The following is a 21,221-nucleotide window of genomic DNA, read 5'->3' on the forward strand; positions in this document are numbered from 1 at the left end:
TTGTTTACTCTGAAGCCACCATGTGTGATTGCATGAATTATGAATTGAAGCAGTTGGAAACACTGTTCCTGGGTTTCAGAATGCATGGACAGTTTTTGTGATTGAGCTGTGTTACTGTTTAGGGTCCAAACAAACGCTCTTGTCATAACTACCCTTGAAAACTGAACAAGAAAGAAACAGCAACACTCTTACCAAGCTGAATTTCAAACCAACAAATACAGCAACAAGGCAGTCATTAATGACTAGATGGATGAAAAAGGACTGTAATAAAGTGGAAATTGGAAACATTTCAATACAAGAAAAACAGAATTCCACATCCAGTGAACCAGCAAGTCACAAGTCAAGCACCAAGAACATCATTCGTGGAAAAAATGAAGATCTTTTTCCAAAAGAGACACAAGTGCAAAAGGTGAGGTAAGTGGTCAAGTAAGAAATTATATATTCCCTGTACTTAATTTTAAATATCTCCATCACAATGTTCAGTCACTGTCCAATAACCTTAATAAAATAGAAACAACGTTAAATGACGTGAATGATATTTCTGCCCTATGGTTCACCGAGCACTGCTTAAACAAGATATGTTAGAGCTAACATATTTTCAACAGCTATAAATTTGCAAGCATATGTTGTAGGAAAATACTGAGTTATGATGCTGCCTGCATATATATTAAAGAAAATACTGAATTCAAGAGTGTAATTAAATACCATAAACTGTCCAGTGAAAAAGATATAGAACTCTCCATAGTTGAAATATCAAGGTTAAATGCAATTATTGTTGTTGTTGTGGTCTTCAGTCCAGAGACTGGTTTGATGCAGCTCTCAATGCTACTCTCTTCTGTGTAATTATTATTTGCATGTAAATGTCACCAGTTGGGGATAAAAAAGTGTTTCATAATCACATGGAGGAACTACTGGAAGAAATAAATTCTCCCCAAGTAAAAGTAATTATATATGGTGACTTCAATTTCTCAAAATCCAATAAATTCAAAGACTATATTATCTTGAGTTCCTGACAACATATATTTACATTCGTCCACTGTATGTAATACTCCATGCAGTGTACATGGGAATGCGGCTGGCTCCATATTATATGAGCTCTTTTTAACATCTTTCTTGTTTTACCATGGTTTCTCTTTCCAATAGCTGTTGCATTTATAGTTGTCATTTTGTTTCAGGCCTCTTATGTTTTATTTACCAACTGATGATAGGATGATGTTTCCTTATAACTTTTATCTTAAAGCCATATGCTAGAATTAAAGGATGGATGTTGGCTCACCACATTACTTCTTATGTAAGTTTGCAGTTATTTTTAGTTGAAGAGACAGGTACAAAGCCTGGAAATTTGCCTCATTCTACACCCATCCACCTGCTTTTAATTTACTTAAGCCTCACAATGTTATTTTACATCCCCTAGGTTAATCTGAAGATGTCCCACAATGGCAAAACATGTCATTGCCAATAAACAGATAAACTATTTGCAACCAAGACTGCCTTATATTATAAATTTACTAAGCTTAACAGTTACAGAAACAACTCAAAAAACATCAACCTCTGCGTCTATCACTGACCAGATTTTGATAAATAAACACATCCAAAAAAGTTTTGCTTTACCTCGTTTACAAGAGTTCCAGAACCTGTACAGAAAATTGGAATAGAGATCAACATAAATATCATTTCCGCCCTTTTTATTGCTCATGATAACCACACATTGCATGTTGTACCACCACACAGTGAGACCTACAGAGGTGGTGGTCCAGATCACTGTACGCACCGCTACGTCTAATACCCAGTAGCACGTCCTCTTGCATTGATGCAGGCCTTTATTTGTCGTGGCATAATATCCACAAGTTCATCAAGGCACTGTTGGGCCAGATTGTTCCACTCCTCAACGGCAATTTGGCGTAGATCCCTCAGAGTGGTTGGTGGGTCACGTCGTCCATAAACAACCCTTTTCAATCTATCCCAGGCATGTTTGACAGGGTTCATGTCTGGAGAACATGCTCGCCACTCTAGTTGAGCGATGTTGTTATCCTGAAGGAAGTCATTTACAAGATGTGCATTGTGGGGGCACAAATTGTCATCTATGAAGACAAATGCCTCACCAATATGCTGCCGATATGGTTGCACTATCAGTTGGATGATGGCATTCACGTATTGTAGAGCCAATTCAGCACCTTCCATGACCGTCAGTGGTGAACATCATCCCCAAATAATGCCACCCCAAAACAGAAGGGAACTTCCACCTTGCTGCACTCACTGGACAGTGTGTCTAAAGCGTTCAGCCTGATCGGATTGCCTCTAAACATGTCTCCGATGACTGTCTGGTTGAAGGATATGGGACACTCATCAGTGAACCAAATGTGATACCAATCCTGAGCGGTCCATTCGGCATGTTGTTGGGCCAATCTGTACCGCACTGCATGGTGTTGTGGTTGCAAAGATGGACCTCGTCATGGACACCGGGAGTGAAGTTGTGCATCATGCACCCTACTGTGTACAATTTGAGTCAGAACAAGACGTCCTGTGTTGCTGTCTGGGTTCCTCTGAGCCACAGTCCACAGGTAGGGGTCATCCACTGCAGTAGTAGCCCTGGGGTGGCCTGAGAGATGCATGTCTTCGCAGTTCCTGTCTCTCTGTATCTCCTCCATGTCTGAAGAACATCACTTTACTTCACTCTGAGATGCCTGGACACTTCCCTTGTTGAGAGCCCTTCCTGGCAGAAAGTAACAATGTGGACGTGATCGAACAGCAGCACTGACCGCCCAGGCATGGCTGAACTACAGACAACACAAGCCATGTATCTCCTTCTGGGTGGAATGACTGGAACTGATCAGCTGTTGGACCCCTTCCATCTAATAATGGCACAGCCCAACAAATCATACTCTGCCATGCAAACAGCTGTTGCAGGCGAGCCTGGGAAACTTGTAAAGCTTTCTGGACAGTTTGGTAGCCCAAAATCATCCCATATAGTCCAGCAGGGGAAACTCAGACTTAATGTCATACACCAGAATTTCAGTAGTCTTAAAAATAAGCGAAATGATCTGGATATTATTATATGTCTTGATAAACCCGATATGGGACACTGTAGACCTAATTAGAATTAGTCAACCACTCTCCATGAAATTTTGTTCTGCCTTTAGTAGGAACAACAAGTCTGGGGGAGGCGTAGCAATCTTCACTGTTACAACAAGTAATTTCAGTGTTCTTGATGTAAGTGCACTCTGCATAGAAGGACTCACAGGATTTGTTGCAATAAATCTAAAATGGGATGTAGAAAATACAGCAATTATCGGAGTGTATAGGCCAGCTGGGGCATGTATGCATACATTTTTCAAAAATCTGTCTGACTTGCTGATATATATAGACAGTATATTTTCTGGGTTAAATGGCTTTGTAAATTCTATAATAACAGGGGATATAAATATAAACTTACTAATCAATGATGTCAACACTAAAATGCTACACCACCTACTTAATGAATTCAATCTGACTCCACTTATCCATGAGCCAACTAAAGAGGCTGGCAACAGCAAAACATGTCTGGATAATATAATAACATACATGACCCATCTTTCCTACAGTATATCTGTTCTAAAACTAGCCATCTCCAACCACCATGCACTACAGCTTCAATTGGAGGCGAATAAGATGTCCTTTGTCACTAAAAAGAAACTATATGCAAGCAAAAGAATTATGTACAATGATAACATCAACAGACTGAACTGCATGTTAGCACACATACAATGGCTTGAGAATGATAGCTTTTCCTATGATAGCTTTGCTGCTGACTTCTACTGCTGTTCTGATGCCACATGCCCAATTGTAGCCACAAAAGTTAAACAAACTAAAATATAAAGAAAGGTATCTGAATAAATAATGATGGTATTGAACTAAAGGAAAAATTAAAATTAAAATTATTATATAGTGCAATGTTGAATAATAGACAAAATCTCAAGCTAAAGGAGGCCTTCAAAACTTAACAAGAATACTATAAAGATTTATTAATACAGACCAGTAGCAATTACATTGTAAACAAGCTTCAGGCTTCACACAGTGTTATTACTGGTATCTGGGGAGTGATAGAAGTTTTAGAACAGGTAGAGGCTTATTATTGATCACCATGGGATGGTAGTAAAATATCAACATGAAATTACTAACATATTCAATGAATATTTTGCTTCAGTATGAGAAGCTATCACTGACACACATAACAACCTACAGTATATTTTTAAAGGCAATCCATCTGAGCATAGAATATATCTAGCCCTCACAAATTGTAAAGAAATAGTTACATCATGAGCTCTCTAAAATCTTCCAGTTCTGCAAGGCATGACAGACTCAGTATTAATGCATTAAAAGTGTGCACACAAAATGTTTCAGAACCTCTGTCTCTAGCAGTAAAAAATATAACAGAATCAGGCACCTTCCCAGACAGACTAAAACTGGCTCATGTAACACCAAACTTTAAAAAAGGTGGCAAACTCAAAATTGGAAACTAGAGGTCAATCTCAATACTTCCTGTCTTTCCCAAAATAGTTGAAAAATTAATATACAACAGAATTATAAACTTTCTCCAGATGCACAATCTAATATTTGAAAATCAAAATGGTTTCTTAAAATGTAAATCAACAAGCACAGCAGCTCTTAGTTAACTGAAGAGATAATAAGTGGCATCAAGAACAAGCAACATGTTTCAGATATATACCTCGACCTTGGTATAGGAACTAGGCCTAAGCACAATGAGAAACTCAGACAGGAGAGTACTGCAAATGTTAGAATAAGGAAAGGTTCTCATAAAAGTATAATTAAAAATAATGTAAGTATATTTCATCAAAATATTGGGAGTTTAAAGAATAAAGTAGATGAGCTTCTGGTTTGTTTAGAAGATTTAGAAGCTGAGAATGAAATAGATATACTATGCCTGTCTGAGCATCACATTGTTACTGATATGGATAAGGTAAATGTAAGTGGTTATAAGCTCTCTGCACATGTAATGAGAGAAAATATGGAGAAAGGAGGAGTTGCCATATATGTCAAAAGTTACCATTGTGCAAAAAGTATAGAAACAAAAAAGTTTTGTGTAGAGAAACATATAGAAGCATGTGCCTGTGAGCTTAAATTAAAGAAAGGCACAGTTATAATTGTAACTGTATATAGGTCCCCATCGGGAAATTTTCATCTATTTCTGAAAAATTTGGACATCTTGTTGTGCTATCTGTCAGACAGGGGGAAGCAAATTATTATTTGTGGGGACTTCAATGTAGATTCTCTGAAAGAGGGTAATAGGAAAAATGACCTTGAAGTATTACTCGGTTCTTTCAATTTGACACCCGTTATTGATTTTCCTACTCGGGTGGTAAAGGATAGCAGCTCACTGATAGATAACTTCTTTATAGACCAAGATAAGTTTAACCAGATAAATGCTCAGCCTGTTGTGAATGGTCTTTCTGAGCATGGTGCACAGCTAGTTACAATATATGACATAGCTCCATTCAGCAATACTAAACAGTCCTCCAAAGTAGTACGTTCAGTCAACGATTTAACAATTGCAAATTTCAGGGAAAGCCTACAGCAGTTAGACTGGGATGAGGTGTACCCTGAACCTGATGCCAATTTAAAATATAATTTATTTCATGACATTTTTGTAAATGCATTTGAAAACAGCTTCCCCAAGAAAATAGTTAAATATACTTGTAAGAAACCTTGTAACAAACCATGGCTTACTAAGGGTATAAAAATATCTTGTAACCGGAAAAGGGAAATGTATCTGACAGCAAGAAAGAGTAGTGACCCAGAAACTATCAAAAATTATAAAAACTACTGTGTTATATTAAGAAAAGTTATTAAAAAATCCAGGAGTATGTGTATCATGTCTGAAATCAGCAACTCTGATAATAAAATTAAAACAATTTGGAATATTATTAAAAGAGAAACAGGTCAACCAAGAGCAGAGGAAGACAGTATTACCATCAAATTGAATGAAAGCTTTACGGACAAAAAGTCAGAAGTTGAAAATATTTTTAATAATCATTTTCTAAATGTTGTGGATATAGTAGGATCCAGGTGTTCATTAGAAGATGCTAGGCTGTTAATGGAAGAGGCCATACCGATGCAATTTGATACAATTGAAATCTCACCCACTTCTCCCTCTGAAATTAGGAAAATAATAAACTTGCTTAAAAGCAAAAACTCACATGGAATTGATGGCATTTCCAGCAAAATACTAAAAGCTTGTTCTCAACAGATAAGTAAGATTCTCAGCCACCTGTGTAATAGCTCTCTGGAACAGGGCATTTTCCCTGATAGACTGAAATATGCTATTGTTATGCCTTTGCATAAAAAGGGGGATAGATCTGATGTCAACAATTACTGTCCAATCTCCCTTCTAACAGCTTTATCCAAAATTTTTGAGAAAGTAATGTATTCAAGAGTAGCTTCACATATCTGTAAAAATGAAGTACTAACAAAATGTCAGTTTGGTTTCCAGAAAGGTTTTTCAACAGAAAATGCCATATATGCTTTCACCAGTCAAATTTTGAATGATCTGAATAACCGAACACCACCCATTGGGATTTTTTGTGATCTCTCAAAGGCTTTTGATTGTGTAAATCATGAAATTCTGCTAGACAAGCTCAAGTATTGTGGCATGAGTGGGACAGTGCACAAATGGTTTAATTCGTACCTAACTGGAAGAGTGCAGACAGTTGAAATAAGTAGTTCTCGTAACATGCAAAGATCAGCACATTTCTCAAACTGGGGAACTATCAAGAATGGGGTTCCACAAGGGTCAGTCTTGGGTCCTTTGTTGTTCTTATTATATATTAATGACTTACCATTCTATATTCATTAAGAGGCAAAGTTAGTTCTCTTTGCTGATGATACAAGTATAGTCATCACACCTGACAAACAAAAATTAACTGATGAAATTGTCAATACTGTCTTTCAGAAAATTACTAAGTGGTTCCTTGTAAACGGACTCTCACTGAATTTTGATAAGACACAGTACATACAGTTCCGTACAGTGAATGGTATGACGCCATTAATAAATATAGACCTTAATCAGAAGCATATGGCTATGGTAGAATATTCCAAATTTTTAGGTATGTCTATTGATGAGAGATTAAATTGGAAGAAACACATTGATGATCTGCTGAAACGTTTGAGTTCAGCTACTTATGCAATAAGGGTCATTGCAAATTTTGGTGATAAACATCTTAGTAAATTAGCTTACTACGCCTATTTTCACTCATTGCTTTCATATGGCATCATATTTTGGGGTAATTCATCACTGAGGAATAAAGTATTTATTGCACAAAAGCGTGTAATCAGAATAATAGCTGGAGTCCACCCAAGATCATCCTGCAGACATTTATTTAAGGATCTAGGGATATTCACAGTAGCTTCTCAGTATATATACTCTCTTATGAAATTTGTTATTAACAACCAAACCCAATTCAAAAGTAATAGCAGTGTGCATAACTACAATACTAGGAGAAAGGACGATCTTCACTATTCAAGATTAAATCTAACTTTGGCACAGAAAGGGGTGAATTATACTGGCTCTAAAGTCTTTGGTCACTTACCAAATAGTATCAAAAGTCTGACAGATAACCAACAAGTATTTAAGAAGAAATTAAAAGAATTTCTGAATGACAACTCCTTCTACTCCATAGAGGAATTTTTAGATATAAATTAAGAAAAAAATAAAAAAATAAAAAAAATAAAAAATAAATAAATAAAAAAAAATAAAGAAAAACAAAAAAAAACACAAAAAATAAAGTTGTTATATTAACTTAAGTATGTTGTTAAATTAACCTAATTATGTCATGTATTGGAAAATTCGACTCATTCCACATCATTACGAAATATCGTATTCATGATCCATGGAACTAGTATTAATCTAATCTAATCTAATCTAATCTGAGAAAGTTTTTGATTGTGTGAGTGCCACAATTCTATTAGAAAACAACATATGGAACAGAGGCATTGCTCATGACCTAATAAAATCTTACATGAGTAACTGAAAACAGTTTGTACTACTTAAAACTGAAAGTGGTGTTCACAAATCCAAAATCACTAATATAAAATAGAGAGTGCCCCAGGGCTCCGTACTGGGTCCTCTTCTGTTTTTGATTTATACATACATCAAAAAAGGTTTTGCATCACCCCAGTTCCCAGAACTCCTGAAGACAGAATTGACTGTGGATATTGTAACACAGACATAGTCCCTTTGACTGTTCAGAGATGTCACTAAACACACCCAAAGATGTAAACAACCATGCATGAGCAGAACCAGTTAGACCGAGGGGGTACGAAGCCAATCAGTTCCAGTCATTCCACCAGGAAGGAGGTACACGGCTCATGTTGTCTGTAGTTAACCATACCTAGACGGTCAATACCACAGTCCAATCGCGTCCGCACTTTTACTTTGTCAGGAAGGGTTCTCAACAAGGGAAGTGTCCAGGTATCTCGGAGTGAACCAAAGAAATGTTGTTCGCACATGGAGGAAATACTGAGAGACAGGAACTGTCAGTAACATTCCACACTCAGGCTGCCCAAGGGCTACTACTGCAGTGGATGACCGCCACCATGTTGAATAATGGTTTTCATGCATCCAAAGGATGTCATGTTGTGACTCAAACTGTGCACAACTTCATTGCCACCGTCCATGGCAAGGTCTGTCTTTGCAACCGTGACACCATGCATCATGGTTCAGATGGGCCCAACAACATGCCGAATGGACCACTCAGGATTTACATCACGAGTGTCGCATATGCCTTCAACTAGACAATCATTGGAGACACATTTGCAGGCAATCCAGTCAGGCTGAATGCCTTAGACACACTGTCCAGTGAACAAAGTGGAGGTTCCCTGCTGTTTTGGGGTGGCAATATGTGGGGCAGACGTACACTGCTGGTGGTCATGGAAAGCACCATAACATCTGTACGATACATGAATGCCGTCCTCCGATCGATAGTGCAACCATATCATCAGCATATTGGCAAAGCATTTGTCTTCATGGACGACAATTTGTGGCCCTTCATTCACATCTTGTGAATGACTTGCTTCAGGATAGTGATATTGCTCAACTAGAGTGGCCAGCATCTGGTCCAGACATGAACCCTATCGACAATGCCTGGGATAGATTGAAAAGGGCTGTTTATGGACGACATCGTGCACTCTGATGGACCTATGCCAAATTGCTATTGAGGAGAGGGACAATCTGGACCAACAGTGCCTTGATGAACTTGTGGATAGTGTGCCACGATGAATACAGGCACGCATCAATGTAAGAGATGCGCTACTGGGTATGAGAGGTACTGGTGTGTACAGCAATCTAGACCACCACCTCTACAGGTCTCGCTGTATGGTGGTACAACATGCAATGTGTGGTCTTCATGAGCAATAAAAAGGGGGAAAATGATGTTTATGTTAATCTCTATTCCAATTTTCTGTACAGGTTCTGGAACTCTCGGAACCGGGGTGATGCAAAACCTTTTTTGATGTGTGTATTTTGAGAGGGACTGCTCGTCACTGCAGATGTGATGAGCACGGGTGGCTAGGCTTTATGGAAGGGACTTCTTGGTATGGAACAGGTGGGAGCTATTGAATTGGAGGTATTGCTGGTGGTTAGTAGGTTTGATATGGATGGAGGTACCGATGTAACCATCTTTGAGGTGGAGGTCAAAATTTAAGAAGGTGGCTTGTTGGGTTCAGTAGGAGCAGATGAAGCAAATGGGGGAGAATTTATTGAGGTTCTGGAGAAATGTGGATTTAAGAAGGTGGCTTGTTGGGTTCAGTAGGAGCAGGTGAAGCAAATGGGGGAGAATTTATTGAGGTTCTGGAGAAATGTGGATAGATGGCCTCACCCTAGATCCAGATTCAAAAGATGTCACCAACGAATCTGAACCAGGTAAGTGGTTTAAGATTCTGGGTATATAGCAATGATTCTTCTAGATGGTCCATGAAGAAGTTGACATAGGTTGTTTCCATGCAGGTGCTGATAGCCATACCTTCAATTTGTTCTTAGCCAATGCCTTCAAAGGAGAAGTAATTGTGGGTGAGGATGTAGTTGGTACTGGCAACTAGGAAGGAGATTGGCAATTTGGGATCCGTCAGGCATTGGGAGTAGAGTCAAATAGTGGTATGGTCGTGGGCATTAGGGATGTTAGTGTACAGGGAGGTGGCATCAATAGTGATAGGCAGTGCACTTCGCGGTAAAGGGACAGGAATTGTGGAGAGTCAATGGAGGAAATGGTTGGTATCTTTTATATAATAGGGTAGATTCTGGGTAATAGGTTGAAGGTGTTGGGCTATGAGAGCAGAGGTTCTCTCAGTGGAACACAGTAACCGGCCACAATGGGACATCCTGGATGGTTAGGTTTATGGACTTTAAGAAGCATGTATAGGGTAGGAGTGCAGAGAATGGTAGGGGTGAGCAGAGAGATGGACTCCAGAGAGAGCTTCTGGGATGGGCCTAAGGATTTGAGGAGTGACTGGAGATACTGCTGGATTTCTGGAATGGGGTCACTGTGGCAAGGTTTGTAGGTGGATGTATCTGACAGCTGGCAGAGTCCTTCTGTCAGGCAGTCCTTGTGATTCAAAACAGCAGTGGTGGAGCCTTTGTCAGGAGGTAGGATTATAAGGTTGGGGTCAGTTTTTAGATGGTAGACTGTAGTTCTTTTTGCAGATGTAAGGTTAGTTTGGATGTTGAGGGATTTGGGGAATGATGGTGAGGCAAGTTTTGAGGTTAAGAAATTCTGGAGAGTTAACAGGGGGTGATTTGGTGGCAGTGGTGTTGGATCACAGTTGGATGGAGGAGTGACTGAGTTAGGCAAGAGACATCATTGGTCTTTGGTTGGATCTGTTTGGGAGGGTTGGTGGAAAAAAGTGTTTCCACTGTAGGGACTCGGAGAAAGAGAGAATGTCTTCAACAAACCCTGCATGATTGAATTTGGGAGTGTGGCAAAAGGTGAGGCCTTTGGAAAGAACTGATATTTCTGTGGGGCTAAGGCTTCTGGAGGAAAGGTTCATGACAGTGTTTCGGGTCCGTTTAGGTTCTGGATTGTGTGTGGTGGTCGGAGGGAGTTCTTGAAGGCAGGGTAAATGTAGGAGGACTGCAAGACGGTTTGTCAGCTATGAGGGGACACGGAGGAAGTTTGGAGATTGTTGTAGAGGTGATGGACAGTGGTACTCCAAGGCAGGAGTAGGAAGTGAGCAGGGTGGAGAGCTTTTTGAGGTGGCTTTGTGCATGTTGCTCTAGTTCCTGGAAGGCAAGAATTTCAATGTGTGTTATGGGTTCCAGGAATTCATGATCATGTAGCAGGATAATTTTGAAGATGGAGAGAAGGTACTGCAAGGAGGTTCGGGATTGGTTGATATGGTTTTGCAGCACTATGTTGGTGAGAGCTAAGTATTGGGGAAATTTGAATACGTGGAGGTCATTCTGGAAGGAGGGGTGGCAGCTGAAGATCGGTAATTTGATGGTAAGGTCATTTGGGGGATTTCCATGAGCCAAGCAACAAAGCAGGAACAGTATGTGGGAGTGGGTTCTGGTTAAGGATTAGTAAACTTTTCTGTATTGACACAAGTGAAAGAAGCAAGGATCCATGGTGGTGGAAAAAATGTATAAAATTATGTTAGTAACACTGAATTATGTGTAAAAAAATTTGCAATTTTTACTATGTATTTGGGTGTATTTTTTCGAATTTCTTTGCACATGATTCTACATTATGAACATAATTTTCCACATTTTTTCCACCACCATGGATCCTTGATAGCTTCCACCTGTGTCAATACAGAAAAGTTTCCTAATCCCTAACCAGAACCCTGTCCCACATATTGTTCCTGCCTTGTCGGTTGACTCATGAAATCCCCCAAACGGACTTACCATCAAATTATACACCTCCGGCTGCCACCCCTACTTCCACAAAGACCTCCTTCTGTTCATATTCTGCCAATCCTTAGCCCTAACCAACACAGTAGTCCTGCAAATCCGTATCAAAAAAGGCCTCAAACCTCCGCGTAGTACCTCCTCTCCATCTGCAAAATTTTCCTGCTACGCAATCCCAAAATCCTGAAACCCATAACACACATTGAAATTCTTGACCTCCAGGAACTAGAGCAACTAGCACTTTGCCACCTCAAAAAGCTCTCCACCCTGCTCACTTTCTACTCCTGCCTTGGAGTACCACTGTCCATCACCTCTACAACCATCTCCAAACTTCCTCCACATCCCCTCATAGCTGACAAACCATCTTGCAGTCCTATTACATTTACCCTACCTTCAAGAACTCCCTCCGACCACCACACACAATCCAGAACCTAAACAGACCCGAAACACTGTCATGAACCTTTCCTCCAGAAGCCTAAGCCCCACAGAAATATCAGTTCTTTCCGAAGGCCTCACCTTTTGCCCCACTCCCAAATTCAATCATACAGGACTTGTTGACGACATTCTCTCCTTCTCCCAGTCCCTACAGTGGAAACACTTTTTGCCACCAACCCTACCAATCGGACTCAACCAAAGACCAATGTTGAACCTTGCCTAACTCAGTCACTCCACCATCCAACTGTGATCCAACACCACTGCCACCAAATCATACCCTGTTGACTTTCCAGAATTTCTTAACCTTGAATCTTGCCTCACCATCATTCCCCAAATCTGTCAACATCCAAACTAACCTTACATCCACAAAAAGAACTGCACTCTACCATCTAAAAACTGACCCCAATCTTATAATCCTACCTCCAGACAAAGGCTCCACCACTGTTGTTTTAAACCACAAGGACTGCCTGGCAGAAGGAATCTGCCAGTTGTCAGATACATCCACCTACAAACCTTGCCACAGTGACCCCATTCCAGAAATCCAACAGTATCCCCAGTCACTCCTCAAATCCTTAGGCCCATCCCAGAACCTCTCTCTGGAGTCCATCTCTCTGCTCACACCTACCATTCCTCGCACTCCTACCCTCTACATGCTTCCTAAAGTCCATAAACCCAACCACTGAGGACATGCCATTGTGCCCGGTTAATGCGACCCCACTGAGAGACTCTCTGCTCTCATAAACCAACACCTTCAACCTATTACACAGAACTTACCCTACAATATAAAAGATACCAACCATTTCCTCCACTTGCTCGCCACAGTTCCTGTCCCTTTGCCACACAGTGCACTGCTCATCACTATTGATGGCACGTCCCTTTACACTAACATCCCTAATGCCATTGATCTTACTGCTATTGGACACTACCTTTCCCAAAGCCTGACAGATCCCAAACCATCAATCTCCTTCCCAGTCACCATTACCAACTATATACTCACCCTCAATTACTTCTCCTTTGAAGGCATTACCTACAAACAAATCTGACATATGGCTATCAGCATCCGCATGGCAACATCTTATGCCAACCTCTTCATGGGCCATCTAGAGGAATCCTTCCTATACACCCAGAATCCTAAGCCCCTCACCTGGTTCAGATTCACTGGCGACATCTTTGTGATCTGGATCAAGGGTGAGGACACCTATCCACATTCCTCCAGAACCTCAACAACGTCTCCCCCATTTGCTTCACCTGCTCCTACTCGACCCAACAAGCCACCTTTCTAGATGTTGACCTCCACCTCAAAGATGGCTACATCAGTATCTCTGCCCATATCGAACCTACTAACCACCAGCAATATCTCCACTTCACCAGCTGCCACCCATTCCATACCAAGAAGTCCCTTCCATACAGCCTAGCCACCAGTGGTCACCGCATCTGCACTGATGAGCGGTCCCTCTTAAAACATAGCCTTCACAGACCATAATTATCCTCCCAACCTTGTACAAAAACAAATCTCCTGTGCCACCACCCAATGTCCCACCAACCGGCCGCAGGGGAGCATTCCCCTCATAACTCAGTACCACTCGGGACTGGAGCAACTGAATTACATTCTCCACCATGGTTCTGACCACCTCTTGTCGTGCCCTAAAAGGAATTATGTCCTACCCGCTATCCTTCCCACTCCTCCCACAGTGGTATTCCGCTTGTCCTCCGTACGTACACAATATACTCGTCCATCCCTATGCAACCATTGCTCCCAGACACTTACCTCATGGCTCCGACCCCTGTAATAGACCTAGATTCAAAACCTGTCCCATACAACCTCCATCACATCTACTCCAGTCCGGTCACAAACATCACCTATCCCTCCAAAGGCAGGGTTACCTGTGAAACCAGTCATGTGATTACAAACAAAGCTGCAACCACTGTGCTGGATTCTATGTGGGCATGACAATCAACAAGCTGTCTGTCCACATGAATGGCCACCAAAAAACTGTGGCCAAGAAACAACTGGACCACCCTGTTGCTTAGCAGGTTGCCAAACCCAACATACCTCATTTCAACAACTGCTTCACAGCCTGTGCCAATGGATCCTTCCCACCAACACCAACTTTTCTAAATTGTGCAGGTGGGAATTTTCCCTGCAATGTATCCTACATTCCTGTAATCCTCCTGGTCTCAACCTTTGTTACTCATTGTCTTCACCTATCCAGCCTCCCTGTTCCCACTGAAGCACTATAGAGCCCTCATTCCACCATTCTCAGCCAGTCTTTTTATTTTTCTCCTTTTTCGCTATCCCCCCCCCCCCCCCCACTCACCCTCAGCCCTGCCCTCCGTCTTACCTCCTCACTGTACATAGCTGCCCTACCCTCTCACCACCTCATTCCTGTGCATTCCCTAGCCTACTGTCCCTCTCCCTAACTGCCCAAGCCAGCTCCTTACCCCCACCCAGTCGCCACTCCCATCATATACTGGTGTTGCTGCTTGCAGTGTGGCTACAGTTGCCTGAGACAGCAGTCATGTGTGTGTGAGTTGTGTTTACATGACTGTGTGTGAGTGTGTATGTGTCTTTTTGTTGTGCCAATCTGCAACTCAGTATCTCCACTATATGGTGAGTGGCTACTTTCCTTTTTATACTATTGTCACACTGTCATATGTAAAATCTATGAACGCTAAAAATAATTCAATACCTTCTCTTGCCGACAGTACGGGTAATGTAACAGATGATGTTAAACAGAAGGCTAAAATTCTAAACCTAGCTTTCAAAAACTCATTTACGGTAGAGGACTGCAGCACCATTCCCCCTTTCAATTATTGAACAAATGCAAGGATGGCTGACATAGTGTTTAGTGTATCTGGGATTGTAAAACAGTTAAGATCCTTAGATGTCATCTGGCCCTGACGGTATCCTTGTAAGATTATGTGTTGACTATGCTACAAATATAGCACCATTCTTATCCATCATCTATCAGCGATCATTGGAACAGCAGAATGTTCCATGAGACTGGAAGAGGTCACAGCAATCTATGAGGAGGGTAGAAAATCGGATGCACATAATTACTGGCCAATTTCAGTGACATCGATTTGTTGTAGAATCAATATTTTGTGTTCAGACATAATGACTTTTCTAGACTCTGAGAAGCTCACCTGCAGAAACCAGCACAGTTTTAGGAAACAGTGGTCATGCGAGACACAACTGACCCTCTTTGTGCATGATATACAACAGGCTCTAGATACTGGCTCCCAGGTTGATGCCATATTTCTCGACTTTCAAAAGGCATTCGACTCAGATCTGCACTGTCACTTGCTCCAAAAAGTGCGTGCTTACTGTCTGTCTGGTGACATATGCAGTTGGATAGAAAGTTTTCTAACAGACAGGCAGCAGTATGTCGTCCTGAATGGGGTGACTTCAACAAAAACAAGCATAACTTCAGGTTTGCCCCAGGGCAGCATAATAGGTCCGCTGCTTTTTATGATTTACATAAACGATCTGGTTGATGGTATTGACAGCAGCATTAGACTGTTTGCCAATGATACTGTAGTCTACAGGAAAGTAGTATTTCATGAAAGTTATGAACAAATCAATGAAGATTTGCAGAAAATAAATGTGTGGTGTAATAACTGGCAGTTATCTCTCAATATTGGTAAAAATCCCCATTAATGTACGAGAACAAAATAATTGCCCAGTCTCTGGAAGCAGTAATATCCGTCAAGTATCCGGGTGTGACTATTCGAAATTATCTCAAATGGAATAATCAGATTACACAAGTAACGCGCAAGGTGAACTCTAGATTGCAGTTTATTGGTAGAATTCTGAAGCGATGCAGTCCTTCAACAAAGGAAATTGCTTATAATACGTTAGTTCATCTGTATGGGACCCTTACCAGTTCAGTCTCATTCAAGAAGAGTGGCAAGGTTCATGACTGGTACATTCAGCCATCACAAGGGCGTTAGAAATCTCATAGAAAGTTAGATGTGGGACACACTTGCAGACAGATGACACGCTAAATGGAAGGGGCTGCTCACAGAATTCCAAAAACCGATCTTCGCCGAGGATGTAGAGCATATATTATTACCACCAACTTTCAAATTGTGCAATGATCACCATTCAAAGATAAGGGAAATTAGGGCTCATACTGAGGTGCTTGGACAGTTGTTTTTCCCCTCGTGCGATCCATGAGTGGAACAGAGGGGGGGAAATATGACTTTGGCGCGAATTGTGCCATCCTCCACACACCACTTGGTGGCTAGCGGAGTATATATGTAGATGTAGATCCTGGATTTTCCACTGTTTGATACATGAATATCATATTCTTTTGGGTGGCGAGCTTTATGCTGTTACCTAAGCACTCAAAATATGAACAGGGATAGTGTTCTGGAAAGAACAACAAATCATCTTCAGTGTTTAAACTAGGTCAATGGTAACAGGGAGACTGTATTGGAGGTCTATAAAATGATACTACAAAATAAATAAACATGTAAGTAAATGAAACATTGTATATACTGTTTAAGAAATAACTCTTACATTTTAACACAACCTCTTTTCACTAGTGACCATATTCCTGATCATGCCAGAATGGTTGAAAGAGATTTTAATGATCTCATAATAAGCTAGAAAATTACAATTACTAGCTGAAAGATAAAAATTTCCTGTGGAATGGAGCTAAAAGCATTATCTAGAAACCACTGAGTATAACTTGTCACACTCATGATAGAAATACATCGTATTTTTTTGTGAGAAACAGCCCTGCCCTTTTTGGGAATGAGTGCCCAAGATGAATTTGTAACAATGAAGATCAGCTATGGGTTACAACAACTAACAGAAAAAATTATGTTCACTTACATACAAAAGCAAGCTATCATGCCAAATAGTGCAATGAACTGCATTATAGTATACACAGTGTTAGGATTATAGTAGTTGTGTTCATAACATTTTTAACAAAATATGTACCTGAATAGCACATACTATTATTCATGTAACTGCTGTCATCTGCAGTGCTGCAGATATTTTAGTACAGTTTGTCATTTGCAACTAACAGGGATATCTATACAGTACATTACTTATATTAAAGGAAAAGTTAGGACTATATTACTTATATTAAAGGTAAAGTTAGGACTAACATGACACTGTTGGTGCTTTTTAATGCTATATTGCCCTACTGTAATTACATACCTAGAGAAAAAAACAACACACCTTGAAGGAATGTGCTGAGTGGGACAGAAATTGTTAGGAGTGATGTATAAGTACAGACAAACAAAAATAATTGAAAATCCAGCATGGAATGTAACACAATTATGAAAAGGACAGTTGATACTTGCCATACAGTGGAATGCTAAGTCACAGATAGGCTGCTGGGACTGTGGTCATGTATGTGTGAGCTGTGTTTGCATGAGTGTGTGTGTGTGTGTGTGTGTGTGTGTGTGTGTGTGTGTGTTTTGTCTATTTTCAACGAAGGCTTTCTGAAAAGTCTTTTTGTTGTGCCTATCTGCATCTCAGCATGTCCACTATTTGGTGAGTAGCAACTATCCTTTTCATAATTTTCTTACAGACAAACAAATAATTAGAATTTCAGAAAAATCAGATATTTATTCAGGAGAAAGAGTTTCACAAACTGAACAAGTCAATAATGCACATGTTCCCTTCTTGCCCTTATGCAAGCAATTATTCAGCTTTGCATTGAACATCAGAGTTGTTGGATGTCCTCCTCAGGGATAGCGTGCCGAATTCTGTCCAACTGCTGCATCAGACTGTCAAAATCCCGAGCTGGTTGGAGAGCCCTGGCCATAATGCTACAAATGTTCTCAACTTTGGGAGAGATCTGGTGACCTTGTTACCTTTGGTTGTTGTCTGTGACACCCTTACAGCACAGCAGTACATTGATGATATTCTACATACCGTTCTGTTGCCCTTCATGGCAAGCCGTCCTGGTCTGACATCTCAACAAGAGTTTCTACTGCTTGTCTTCACACTTGCCGAACCCTACTTTGGCCAGAAAGGTCGATGGATCTCTCCCCCCACTGAGAATGTTTGGAGCATTATGGCCAGAACTCTCCAACCATCTTGGGATTCTGATGATCTAATGCACTAATTGGATACAATTTGGCACAATATCCCTCATGAGGACATCCAACAAATCTACCAATCAATGCCAAGCTGAATAACTGCTTGCATAAGGGCCAGATGTGGACCAATGCATTATTAACTTGCTCAATTTGTGGAGGTCTTGATAAATTATCCAGTTTTTCTGAAATTGTAATCATTTGTCTGTTTCTATAATTTTCAATGCAATAGAGTCCATAGCTGTGATGAATTTTTTGGAAGATTTCATGATGCCTTCAGTTGCCATTCTCTTTACTTCACGTATGATCGTACAATTTCAGCCTTAGGCCTTTTTCAAGTATTTTATGTATGATTTTTTTAGCAGTAAATTATAGGAGCAATGACATACATGACATAATATACTACTAAAAAAGTCATCTATAAAATACTTGAAAAGGGCCTAACGCTGAAACTATAATTTTACATGAAATAAAGAGAATGGCAACTGAAGGGCATCATGAAATCTTTCAAAAATTTGCCTGTTTGTACATGTATATCACATCTACTGAGTTCCACCTCATTCATAAAATTCCTTTGTCCCCCCCCCCCTCCCCCCCCTTCCTCAGAGTGTAATTACAGTAAAGTAATACAACATTAAAAAACCACAAATAGTTTCATTTTAGGTCTAACATTTCCCTTCAATATAAGTAGTGTACTGTGTAGAAATCCCTAGTAGTTGCAGATGACAAACTGTACTAAAATACCAGCTATACTCCAGATGACAGCAACTACAGTATATAGAATTAAAATTTATATTTTGTTAAAAATATTAAGAATATAATGAACACAATACATCAACTATAATTTTTACCTGTTATTCAGTAGAAAATAAAAACGAACTCACTAATGATTGTAGTACTTCACCCAAACATGTATGGGTGACAAGGAAGAAAACTGTTCAAGATGAAACCTCTTTCAAATCCATTTATTTATTATTTGAGAGCCAATACAGATAAAAAGTGAGCTTTAGCCTCAAGATTAACAGGCAATTATGTTATCTGTTAGGTGCATGCTGATTGATACCAAAAACAAAGTAAAGGAACTAGCTCAAACAAAGTTCATCAGCCTCCATGACAGTTACAGTGTTGCCAATAGCATAAGCATAAGTGAAAATGTATTTTATGAAACATTCTCTATGGTACAATGCATACAGAACATAGAATACAATAACAGATAGACACATGTAAGTATTGATTAAGCAATTTTTTGAAACCAGAAACAAAGAACCTAGATTTAGATAAATAGGGGAACATGTTAGAGAAGAAAGTCACTTTCCTACCTTAGTGATTGTATTGAAAATGGCTGATTTGTTATTTAGGAAATAATTGAATGTGAGTATACAAAATGGATTCAATAAGTTGAGATTCCATTAAAAGGAAAGAAAGCAAGATATGTAGTGAAAATAAAATTACACACAGACTGTCTGGATATTTTTTGATTAGAATGCAATGCAATTACTTACTTATACTGAAGCAAGATGACTGTATTTACTTGTAAGTTTTTAAACAATCTAAATATAAGGAACTTTACTGTCACTAGGCCAGGCTATAAACTGGCAACATCTACACAATGTATATTGTTAATGGCTGAATAAAGAGACTGAACTGATGACTGTGATGTCTTTAGGTTAGTTAGGTTTAAGTAGTTCTAAGTTATAGGGGACTGATGACCTCAGAAGTTTAGTCTCATAGTGCTCAGTGCCTTTTTTTTTAGACTGAATGCAAAATTTCATCATTTTGGTGATCCACAGTTTTCACTTGTTTGGAAATAATGTAGTTTCAAATGATTTCATCTCCAATTAATAATAATAATAAAGTTTATTAAATATTGAATAATCAAACACAATCCTCAAAAATAATATAGTTTCAGGACATCATACAGATTATTCTTCTGAATATGTCAGTTTATACGTTACAAACTTAAGATTTGTTTGTAAATTTTACGTTTTGATCCATTTTACATTTTGTACTACACAAATAACAATGTTACAAAAATTGATATTATTTTGATACATTTTACATTTTGTATTGTACAAATAACAACATTACAAAAATTGTTGTTATCAACATTAGATCAGTTGTGAGTCACTTAAAACTGTGAGCTTGGCACACTTATAAAGCACTTTTCACAAAAAAATAAAGTACCCATCTGGGGAATAAAAAGGGTTTTCAATTAGAATTCCTTTTAGCTGGTCTTTTAATCTGTCAGTAGGAAGGACTGTGAAGCTTTTTGGTACAGCTTTGGCTAGCTTCAGCCCAGCATGAAGTGCATTTTTTTTTTTTTTTCATGTACAGCTGTTCTGTGGCGATTTACATGATAAATGTGTTCATTTGTGTAAGCAAAATTTCTATTTCTTATTTCAATGCTGTGATATATTTATTTTCTTATATATGACAAGGTTAGATATGTTAATAAATATTTTCAGTTCCCTATGGTTACAAATACTTGCCTTCTTTCACTTTATTGGAAGTACCAAAAACATTACACTTGCACAAAAATTCTTTACTTACACATGAATATGCACAGCATTCCCAAGCTGACGAATGCCATAAGTATGGAACCAACCAGGAAAACAACATATGCGATTGATGTCCAATCACTTGTTATGTCTGGAACAACTTTACAAAAAGCGTTAAGCTTATACATCACACTGATGAAGAATTTCAAGAAAAAAGGAGTAAAATATAATTTCTATGACAAGTACAATTATAAACCAACAAAATAATGCAAAATTTATGAATGTAGTTCTGAAATAAAAGGCATCATATTGCCAATCACTTTAAAAGTAAAAGC

The 21,221-nt window shown here is 39.4% G+C and overlaps 1 protein-coding gene across 4 annotated transcripts in view; it reads right to left on the reverse strand.

Annotated features, from left to right (window-relative positions):
* The window catches only part of LOC124804395 (leukocyte tyrosine kinase receptor), an 874,407-nt gene that overhangs the window by 225,803 nt on the left and 627,383 nt on the right, over positions 1 to 21,221 (reverse strand). For all 4 annotated transcript variants that reach the window (XM_047264751.1, XM_047264750.1, XM_047264749.1 and 1 more), the window contains exon 17: positions 20,939 to 21,046. In XM_047264751.1, coding sequence (XP_047120707.1) covers positions 20,939 to 21,046 — 108 coding nt within the window. The remainder of the gene's footprint in view (positions 1 to 20,938; positions 21,047 to 21,221) is intronic.

Source organism: Schistocerca piceifrons, chromosome 1 (assembly GCF_021461385.2).
Source record: "Schistocerca piceifrons isolate TAMUIC-IGC-003096 chromosome 1, iqSchPice1.1, whole genome shotgun sequence".
NCBI classification, from domain to species: domain Eukaryota; kingdom Metazoa; phylum Arthropoda; class Insecta; order Orthoptera; family Acrididae; genus Schistocerca; species Schistocerca piceifrons.